The following is an 11608-nucleotide window of genomic DNA, read 5'->3' on the forward strand; positions in this document are numbered from 1 at the left end:
GGTTGACCGTCTGAGTCGCGTTTTTCAGATAAACCCGTTGCCGTCGGGGCGTTTCCTCACCATATAATCAAGGATGTAATTAAGCGGCAGTGACAAAGGGCTTCGGCCGTTTCACCATCGCGGTACACTTACCGCCAAGGTCCAAATCTGATGCAAGAGTAGTTCACCGGGGTCAGAGGCGGACCGTTAGCACCGTTGCCCGACCTGGCCAGTTTCGGTTTTCGTCCTCGAGCCGTACCAGCGGAGAGAGAGAGAGATTTGCTCGTGATTTCAAATTTCCGTCTACATTTAAAACAACCCTTTCCGACCTTATAATCGAAAGTCTTACCATGGGAAAACTTCGCCGAAGGCTTTCTCTTATAATTCAAAAGAAAAGGCGAGAAACATCTCACATCACGAACACGTCATCTTGGCACACGTTCTATATATCCATTAAAAAAATAATTATATGTATATTAAAACTTTTTATTGTTTTAAATAGCCTTCGGAGGAAAGATAGTTATGTAATCCTGCAGTTGCTCTGCCATTTTAAAAATTTTCAAATGCTTGAAAATTAAAATGCGAATACTCATTAATCGACTTTTACTTTGATATTTACGTTGGTTCCGTTGTGACGATGCCCCCTCGCTGACACGCTTACTGAATTTGTAGTTTCGTACCATAATTGCTGTCCCTCTGGAATTTTAAAGAACCCCACTCTTACCACGATTGCCCGTGAGAAACATTCTTGAACCAGTCAACACAGAAAGATGTCGTCTTTATCCAAACGCGTTTTTATTCTATTTGCTCTTGCTAGAAGTACTGAAAGTTGATTGACTTAAACACTTCATTAACAACCAATCCCAATTTTATAGATTTGTATACAAAAACTTCATACAAATTTTCACTTCTTCATATTATTTAGGGTTCGATTGGGTCGGGTTGACACCCAGTTTACTTCTATTAATGTTACGCTTTCACAAAGAAGGAATTTTCATGTATACCTTAGATGTAGATGTCTGGGTGTAATATACTGCGCCCCTTAAGACCTATATTATCCACCGTTCTGTACCTATAGCACACCAGTGAGTCCTATTTCATCAGAAACTTGATTAATAGTCCTGGTTTCAATGGTTGAATATCTTCTACAGTCGCATTGTACATCCCAAAATACTCCTGCGGGCAAGTGTAGCAGCATAGTTTGTTAATAGGTGTTGGTGTCTCCTCTGCTTCTTTGCAGGATCTGCATGTGCCGTCTTGGATTATTCCAATCTTCTTTAAATGTCCATTTAGTTTGCAGTATCCTGTTAAGAATTCTGTTAGGATTCGCAGTTTTTTCCTGCTTCCTTTGATACATTCTGTCACTTCTTTCCTTCGAAATTTGTTAGGAGGTTCTTGGATGGTTTGTGTCTAATAAGTGAATTCCATCGTTCCCTCATTTTCTTTTTATCCATCTTCTGCGGTACTCATTGATAGTGTGGTTCCCTATGCCACAGGGTTATACCTTATAAATCACATAATGGTAAAGATTTGACCCCTGTTTTCCCTAGTGGTTGCTGAAACCATGATGATAACGCAACCTTACAATAGCAGTGCTCAATTTTCGTTACGTTTTCTTCTTGAAACTATGGTGGTTACGAGACAATCGAGGAAAACAATTTATATCGGATACCCTTGACATTGTTTTGAAATATGCTTCGCCAATTGATTTGCATTTGAACTTATCTAAAGTCAGAAAATGCCACTGGAATCAGGACGAAAGAAACCTTATTATTTTAGAGTTTCAACAAACATTTTCAACAAAACACTGAATTTATTAGTTTTATTATTATAGTCAATAGACATCGTCTTTGTGAACCAGTAATTTTTTGGATCCCCCAAATTTAAATAAAATTATTCGATTTACTAACATATTGAATTTCACCTATTAGCTGTTCTTTCTCTTTCTCTCTCTCTCTCTCTCTCTCTCTCTCTCTCTCTCTCTCTCTCTCTCTCTTTCTCTCTCTCTCTCACCCTCACACTCTCTCTCTTTCGTTCTCTCTCTCTCTCTCTCTCTCTCACCCTCACACTCTCTCTCTCTTTCGTTTTTTTCTCTCTCTCTTTCGTTTTTTCTCTCTCACTTTCGTTTTTTCTCTCTCTCTTTCGTTTTTTCTCTCTCTCTCTTCGTCTGTTTCTCGCTCTCACTCTCTCTCTCTTTTTTCTCTTTCTCACTCTCTCTTTTTTCTCTCTCTCACTCTCTCTCTTTCTCTTTTTTTCTCGCTCTCTTCCTCTCTTTCTCTCTCTCATTCTCTCTCTCTCCTCTCTATCTCTATCTATCTATTTATCTATCTCTATCTATCTAGTTCATCTAATTCTTCTCATTCATTCTTTTTTTTCACCCTACTTTCTTTTATTCTCCCTCTTCCCCTCCCTCTCTCTCCTCTCTCTCTTTCTCTCTCTTTCTCTCTCTCTCTCTCTCTATATATATATATATATATATCCATTTATCTATCTAGCTATCTATCTCTCTCAAACGAACTCACTTTCTTCTTTTATTGTGACCAAGAGAATCTTGACCAGATTTTATTGAATTGTAATTGTTAACTGAGAATTCTTTCATGGTTTGTTAAGAGGCAGACAAGAATTACCCACGCTTTCTAGCAGATTAATACTAATATATTTACATATAATATTTTTCAAATGAGGGAAAAACGTGGTTTTTATCAAATCCAAAGTAAAGTTTAAAAAACCATGTATTGATTTTGTCATATACAACAAAAGAAATAAAAATCATTTTAAAAAATTTAACAAACAACTGTCTAATAAACATTATAATATTTATGCTTCAAGAACAAAGCAGAAAACTTTTTTGCTCGCTTTTTTAAAAACGTTATCTGGGTTCCTTTTGGATGTCTTAGGATTTATAACCAGCCCTCTTCTTTCCTTCGTTTTTGTCACTTATTTGCAAACTCATCGAAGGTTTTCCACATGCAGTTAAAATATCCTAGTTAATAGAAAACACATTTAAAATTTACGCTATTTAAAAGATTTTCTATCTTAAGTTTGAAGGATCTCATGAGTTCTCGATATACTGCTGAGACCCTACGCGTACAATGCATTAAAATCATGACCACCCTTCTTTTACGCCAATAAATACCTTCAAACACAGTAAAAATCATGCATTCACACTCCGCACTACTCGATGTTCCAAACAGACCGTTTACATACACACTTATCGCTATTAAATACTTTTTTCAATTAATTTATTAACTCGTGACGCTTACTTTTTATCTTAACCAATACCTTCTTTCATAAATATTAATTAATTGAAAAATGTTAATTGCTCAATCGGACCACAAACTGTAATGGATTTAGCTATTAAATACATTCTCACAATTGAATAGTCATCAGGGTTTTTGATATTTCGCCAGTACCTCCTACAATACTGCTGATATAAATAAAGCCAAATAACTTAGACTTTTTTGGTATATGATATTCCATTACATAGACACCTAAAGATAACATTCGCGCTAATAAATACAGTCATTTTATTTTCATTTGAAATCTTATGTAACGGAATTAATATCTTATAGCAAATTACTATCGTCGCCAACAGACTATTTTATAAATATTTACCAAAGCCTCATATATTATTGCAATCTAGTGTAATTTGTAAAACTTTTGAATATGTCGTTTTAACAATAATATCATAAAAATAAAGTAATAATACATATTTCCATGTGCAGATAAGGGGCAAAACTTAAATGAGATTCTGACATTTAAAACTGCAAATCTTTTGTACACCAAATAAGAATCGTTAATTTTTATTAAGTTGGCTGAAATAATCACAGGCTGCTGATGATCCTTAAACATTTAGCTTCATTTCTTCGCCTACAATAGACGTAATCACTTTCTAGGCAGCATGTCACCACAGATTCTGCAGAGCAAAAAAGGATTGGTTAATTGACGATACGATTTTTATTCCATTAGTTTAATCCGCTAATCATAATGGATAATCAAATGATTTAGGATAGTAAATACTTCAGAGTCGTAAATTTGGGTACGAGTGCAAATTAGTTCACGGGTGGTTTTTCCCGGTTACTAGATCATCAAAAAGAATAAGAAAACTCGAGTTTGCCGCAGATACGCGTGGTTTTCCATTGATGGTGGCATACTCCATGTTCGTTCGATACGCGTACGCTTGCGCTAAGCCTTGACCCGATTCTGTACGACCCTTGACCTATCAAATGTAAATCCCTTTGCGGAACCGACGGCATTTTCCGACCACTTCTCTTTTAGATATGTTTCAAAAATATATATTTATTTTTTTAAGTTTTCTGTATATCATTTGATGTTCAGGAAAAAAATAAAAGACTATTTTCACTAAGGACTTGATTGTTTGGGATACATTGGGAAGACAGACATTCGTCTACAAAATCATTAATGAAATTTACTAGATTGTAATTGTATCTGTATTTTGTTCCATAAGTCATTCAATTGGTGATCAGACTAGTTAAACTAGTACTTATATTACAACTTTTATTGTGTAACGTGGATTTTTTATGTCTTTTTTATATTAATAAGTGATTATTCAGAAATCGTGAGATGCGGTCTGGTGTGATGTAGGTTTCAGAAAAACATTTTCTTTATCGAGCCAACGTTTCGATCTTTATTTTCAGGGCCTGGGATTTACAAGCATTGTTTAAATTTAACATATACATGTAGGATGTGGAAAAAAGTGAATTTATACAATGCAAAAAATATTTTTTATATTCAATCAAAGTATTTCTATTAACTCAGTGTTTGTTTTCTGTGTAATTGGGCTATTTTTGCGTTTATTTTTTAAGATATATGACCATTTTGCATGGTAAGGCCCTTTTCCATTATTCATTCTTGATTATCCTGGATTAAATCGTTTTTTCCACGTTATTTCCTTGTATTTAAGGATTTTATATTATAATTTTTATTATGTAACATGGATTTTTGAAGATGTTTTTATTTTTATAATTTTTGGTTTTATTTAAAAAAAGGCTTTTCAATTTTTATACATGTATGTTTTATTTTTATGTTAAATTTTTATGACGTTCGGGAATTTACACCCATCATCAGCATCTTTTTTTCAATATAAATTTTCATTATATAGGTATAGTTTTTTTTAAAGATAGAAGACCGTTTTACATCTGTTGTAAGAACCTTTTCTATATTTGATTGATCATCATTGATTAAATTTTTTTCTCTCAGGATATTCCCTTGATTTAAGGTTTTTATATTATAATTTTTATTATGTAACGTGGATTTTTTTAAAGATGACTTTTTTACATTTATAATTTTTGGTTTTATTTTAAAAAAATTTTTCTTTTTTTATACATTTTTTGTTTTGTTTTTATGTCAAGTTTTGAGGACGTCGGGAATGTACACCCATCATCAGAATCTTGTAAGACTCTTTTCTATTTCATGATTTTGATTATCCTTAGCTAATTTTTTTTTTCTTTCCGGTTATTCCCTTGTATATTAAGATTTTTATATTATTTGGATTTTTTTAAAGATGTCTTTTTATATTTATAACTTGTGGACTTATTTAAAAACAATTAAACTTTTCCTAAAAACAATTAAACTTTTCCATGTCTAAAGTTTTTACATATTTTTTGTTTCATTTTCGCAGTACAATTTTTGTACGATTCGGGAATTTACACTCAAATAAAACAAAACATTTATAGTTAAAAAAAAATAAAAATAAAAAAAAATGAAACCACAAATGATAAATATAAAATATATAATGTCTTTTAAAAACATCCAAAATAAATCCAAAATAAAAATTATAATATAAAAAACTTAAATACCTGGATATAGCCTGAAAAAAAACTATTTAACCCAGGATAATCATGAAACAAAAAATAGAAAAGGACACTGTTCACAGTGCAACTCTTCCGCAAGGGATGACCATTTTTATTCTCTGGCTGAGTTTTTCATATTTGCTGAGTTGCGGATTCTCTTTTTGGGTACTAGTTTTTTGGTAGTTTCCTGAACCTTTCTCATAGATAAACGCAACTCTCCAAATTCTACAGAATTGATTGTTTTACTAAGAGTGCACTTGAGTACCGCAGAGAGCTAGGAACAATTGATTTCTTAATTTATTTTAATTTTAGTTTTATATTGAGGAGCCCTATAAGTGGTTTGTTTCGTTCTATGTATTGCAGTCACCAAGATTTCATTTTCTCTTACTTTTATTTGATTTTTGAATGTGTATGTCCTTGTTTGGGAGTTCCCGGCCACCACTTCCAGCGGACGGTTTTACATTCAATGCTGTATTAAGAAGTTTTTATTTATTATTATGTTGTATTTTCCTTTTGTGATTAGATTTCTTTCTTCATTCATAAATAGTTCTATTCATAACATCAATCGGCAGACGAAATGTTCTAAAGTTCGACGGAAGGATAATTTTTCATTGCAAGTTTGAATTTCAACTTATCATTTGTATTTTATTCATTGCAATAAATCTAGAGATTTGATAACATCTGATGAATACATTTAAATAATGTAGAAGGATAAGACATAATTTTTGACTCGATTTGTACTCGGCGGATCGAATTATCTCACACGACTTTTCTCGAGTTCTCTTCCCCCTTTCACTATTCTCTGAGCGGTTCCTTTCTCTACGAGATATTTCTGGGCGTTTCCTTCTTAAACCCGGCCCTCTATCCAAGTCATATTTTTTGAAAAATTACCCTAGGAATTAACACACCATGTTGGGCAACCGGGTTTTAAACGGGTCTTGACGTTTTTCGAAGGAAGACCCGCGACTGATGTCAAATAGATGTGTACAAATTCAAGTGTTTACTCAAACTCTCTTTCTCCATCTCTTGTGTTCCCAGGCGGTCGGTTTCGACGTGGAAGACAAAGACCTGGATGCGACTGACGACGGTGACGAGGAAGGAGAAGAAGGCGACGCGAAGAACAACCCCTGGCAGAGGACAGGTAGTCTAAGGCTGTCCCAGGCAGAGATAGATCACTACTGTGACACGGCACTCCAACGTACGATCCCAAATGAACCCTTGAAATCCCAATCCAGTTGTTGCATCCTTTGAACCTCTGCATCGGAGTATTCATACTTTGTTCAATAAATCTCGTTGATTTCTTCTTTTAATTGATCTCATTTTCTATTCTCTTTATTCTGTACGGTTTATATTACAATATAATTAAATAACACGTTAACCGCCTTTTTATGTGTTTTTTTGACATTTGACGTACTTGTTAGTGAAATGGTTGTTGCCTGACCGAAAGGTTCAACCGATGTTCATTTGGACAACAGATTAAATTCGGTCGACGGTTTCCTTTGGCTCAAAGATTATTTATTACTGCTATTTATTTCACTTTATCTGTATATTATTTTTTCTCGGCCTTTAACGTGTTACAGTTTAATTCTTATCCTCGCATGAAATTCCTTCCTTGCCCCTTTCGCATGTCACAGTACATCACATTTTGCAAAAATATGAATTAAAATAATTAGACTATTTTTTATATAATTTATTTGTACAATTTGTCCTCATCATAAATTTCTATGAAAACAAAGAAAAAAGGTGATGTTCTCTGTAAATATACCTTTTTTTCTTCTTTTTTCTATAATTTTTATTTTATTTAGTCATTCTAAATGCTTCAGCATTCCTCTTCAAATAGTTAGTAAAAACTGTTATGCGCTTGCGTACATTTTATAGTAATTATGTTTATGTACATATGCATGTATATTAAGCTAAAAAAAAGAGGTTCATCGATGTGATTTTTTTTTTTTTTTTTCAATGCTTCCTGTACTGTCGTTGTTTAAGGTGTGCATGGATCTAGTAATGTAATTGTAATTTGTAATATATTGTATTGTCGTAAGTTCATAAATTATCGAATTTTATTATATTAATGGATAATAAATTATTCTTGCAGTACGTTATTTTATTATTAATGTGTGCCCTTATAGTATACTATTTGAATCTCAGTCCGAACAACCAGTCACCATAGCTTGGATTAGGCACAAAAATTGTAGTTTGTTGTGAGAAAGGTGAGCTTTGTTCAGTCCATCTGTCTTGTCATTGTGATACGCAATAATGCAAAAGGGCATAATTAATCATTTATCAGTCATGCGATATTTTAAACATGTGCTCACATTCAGAATATGTATTTTGTGTTTCTGACATAATAAACATTAAAAAATTTATTAGCTATGTAATTAATACAATTAGACCAGCATGTCGAGACTATTTTTTTACAGAATTACTTAGAAAGTTGCAACTGCATGTAATTGTGTAGTTTCTTTCATATCAAATCTATCTATTTATTTTTGGTGTTGATATATTTATATATGTTAAATACTGCTATGTAAAACCGTTATGAAAGCAATGTGAAAGGTGAAAGGAGCAATTAACACTGTTTATTTCCTATTAGTTTCAAGGAATCAGAAATTAAAAAAAGATTGAAAAGCTTGCCTCTGTAAAGCTTGTTTTTCTTTAATATTTCGTGTTCTGTAAGCTTAAATAAGTCAATTTAAGTTGTGCTTAATCCAAATAATAGCTGAAAACACAAATTTATTCTAATCCAACTCCAAAATGCTGCCAAAAAATCAGTTCAAAACCAACAAAAAGGAGGACTATTGTAGGATAGTATGATGAAAAAATAAATCTCCACTTAATATTTATTTGATTTGATTTTTTTTTAAAATTAATATTTCTAACTGTTTAATGCTACCAACAAATATATTCATGTTGAAATCAATTTCTTTGCTGTTTATTCTAACAACAATTTAGAATTAGTTTTGGCGGTGATGCTTGACAATATCTAATGCATGTTGCTTAACTTGCCATTTGACAATGTAAGAATTTATTGCAAGTCAATTTTTTTTTCTTGTTATTATGCTTTTTTTAAAAAGTAATATTGTTTACTAATATGATGTTGCTAATTATCTATAACAACAAATCTGAATGCTGATAACGTTTAAAGAAGTGCATATGCAAATTGAGAAGAGAAAACTGCTTTGGAAAATGTTACTAAACACAAACAAATTTATATTTTAAAATGCTGGTATGTTAATAATTATTGTCTTATAGCTTATGATCTAGCTACTCAATGTCCGAGTAAGCGTGCTTCGATGAGAAGGCATACGGTCGTCGTCTGCGAGACGGGCAACAAAGGGAGCTTAAGCGTGCCACAATCTAGGCCTACTTCAAGGCAGACGAACACACCGACTGACGAGTCGCTCTCCTGTACCCTCCCGGAGATGACTTGGTCAAGGACATCCTTACAGGACGACCTTCTGAAATCGGTAAAGGCTCGAACGCATCGGGCGTCCCGAAATCCTGGTGCTTATTGCGATTTTTTTCAGAAACAGTGGCAGGAAGAATGTCTTTCTCTCACTCTTGAAGAAATTGTCCATATACGTAGCGTCCTGACCAAAGCCGAACTTGAGAGTCTTCCAGTTGAAGGCAGGGTAAAAGAAGATGCAGAAAGGCGGAAGGTACAACATTTATACTATTTATAATTATAAAATATATTTTTATATATTGAATCTTAACAATTTGTAAAAAAATTACATGTCAAGGCTGAATTTATTGAATCCTGCCAATCCTTTGAAAGGATATTAGTTTCATTTGGTACTTTTATAATCAAATAAGCAAGCACTTTCATATCAAATTTAAAACTTAATTTAAAACAAGCCAATATATTTATACTGAATAAAATTTACTCAAACAAAATTATTACTGGAACAACACATAATATTGTCAAGCCCACAATTAATACATCGCAAAAAATCGCAAACTATTCTTCATCAAATTTGAGTTTTCAATTTTTACTGAATCTAATCAATAGTAATTTATCACTATAAATAAAGATTTAAAAGAAATATTTATTGGCAAAGCACAAAAAAGCTGCTAAAAGGTTAAAATAAAATTTACTTTCAGGTATGCTTCCTTTGTATGAAAACGAGATTTGGCATCTTCGGCCCATGGGGACAGATTTGCAAACTCTGCAAAAGAACAGTTTGTGCCAAATGTTATTCCAAGGTAAATTGAAAATAATATAATAATAACAATAATGTAGTGGAGGGGGGGCCACAATAGTGAAGGACATTGACACAGCGCACATCGCTGTAAGCTAAAGTACCCAGGTTCGAATCCAGCGGCCTTACTTGGGTTTTTATCATTGATCGTGATCACCTCTGCTGTTGTGAACTTTCTTTAACGAAACAAAAAATAATAAAATTAAAATTGGATATATTTTCAATAGATTTATTATCCATATTTATGGTGTATTTATATAATAGATAGTAGAATTTCTCTTCTGTAGTACCACTTTCCTAAAGTACTTCTTCTAAAAGTTCATTTTTACAATTTTATTTGTGCTGCATATATGAAGTTAAATATTGACATTATATATAGCTGGAAGAAAGAATATTTCAATTTTAAACTATAGTCTTTTTAATTAAAAAAAAAAAAAATCTAACGATAAATTTATTTGTTCTTGTACAGATGCGGATACCAACAGAGCATTTTTCACACGTACCTGTGGTAGCCCTTAGCCCAAGTATGCTGTCGCCAAGCGAGGCTGACGACTCTTTTCCGAGGGCACTGGTGACAAAATTGATGGCTACTGAGAGGAGTGGTGTCGGGAGCGCACCGACGAGTCCGAAAATATCGAGATCAGCTCCACCTTCTCAGATGTCGACAAGCCTAATATCCGATGGCCCTATATCTCTTCCCCCTTCGAGTCCTCTGTGTACCCCAAGTGACAAGTACGCTGTTTCAACTTCCCTTAGTCTTTGCTGCTTTTTTACGAAGTTATTTTTTAGGTGGAGGATGGCAAAATCAAAGACTGTAGGCAGACAGAAAGCGGAAAAACTCAAGGGTCTGCAAATGACTGTATGCCATGACTGCAAAACGATGGTTTTGCAGATAATCAAATCATCTCGCACTACTCGCAACATGGCTATCCGGAATCTAACTCTAGACTTATCACCGGTTTATTAAAAAATCAAACATTTAATTTCTAAGGGTTACCTGTATGAATGATGGAAGGACTTATTATCAATGTACCTAAAATTCACTGTGAATAACTTTGCTTAAATTATTTGTAAATACACAAAATCTATTTTTAGATTTAGTTTCTTAGCACTTATTCAGTTGCAAGTAGGGTCACTTTTTTTTTATCCCACCCAAGTAAATCTTGCAAAAAGTGTTTATTAATTGTATTCCCTGTTCCTTGATTATAATTTTGTTGTAAATATTGTATAATGATGATTTACCTGGATTTTGATTAAATATAGTTTTGTAAAAGTAAATACAATATTTTGGAAATAGGACTATTAACGAGGGCTGTTTAAGAATCCTTAGGTAATGCTGTTATAAAATATATTTATGTTGAAAAAATGATAGACCAATAATTATATTTAAAATAGTGTAAAATGTTTATAACCTAAGTAAGCGAAATAAACGATTGACAAAAGTCAAAAATCGTAATCTCATAATAATGAAATATAATTTTATTTTTTTATTATAAAATGTCTCGTAAATAATTCATTCTTTCAATAGTACAAATAAACAATAATATTATATTCATATGCATATATTTAAATGGTGCTCTATTTTGAAATAGATATCTATTAGTTAACATAAAA

General features: G+C 32.6%; 1 protein-coding gene across 8 annotated transcripts in view; it reads left to right on the top strand.

Annotated features, from left to right (window-relative positions):
• Positions 1–11608, top strand: part of LOC106668738 (protein spire) — a 207719-nt gene extending 196111 nt beyond the window's left edge. For 5 of the 8 annotated variants that reach the window (XM_024224840.1, XM_024224845.1, XM_024224848.1 and 2 more), the window contains 5 exons: positions 6831–6990; positions 9045–9259; positions 9320–9451; positions 9897–9998; positions 10464–11608. In XM_024224840.1, the coding sequence (XP_024080608.1) occupies positions 6831–6990; positions 9045–9259; positions 9320–9451; positions 9897–9998; positions 10464–10961 (1107 nt within the window). In that variant the 3' untranslated portion in view covers positions 10962–11608. The remainder of the gene's footprint in view (positions 1–6830; positions 6991–9044; positions 9260–9319; positions 9452–9896; positions 9999–10463) is intronic. The other 3 variants (XM_014397755.2, XM_014397758.2, XM_024224855.1) reach the window with 3 other exon arrangements.

This window comes from Cimex lectularius, unplaced genomic scaffold (assembly GCF_000648675.2).
Source record: "Cimex lectularius strain Harlan isolate CLEC.00 unplaced genomic scaffold, Clec_2.1 scaffold25, whole genome shotgun sequence".
In the NCBI taxonomy this organism is placed as follows: Eukaryota; Metazoa; Arthropoda; class Insecta; order Hemiptera; family Cimicidae; genus Cimex; species Cimex lectularius.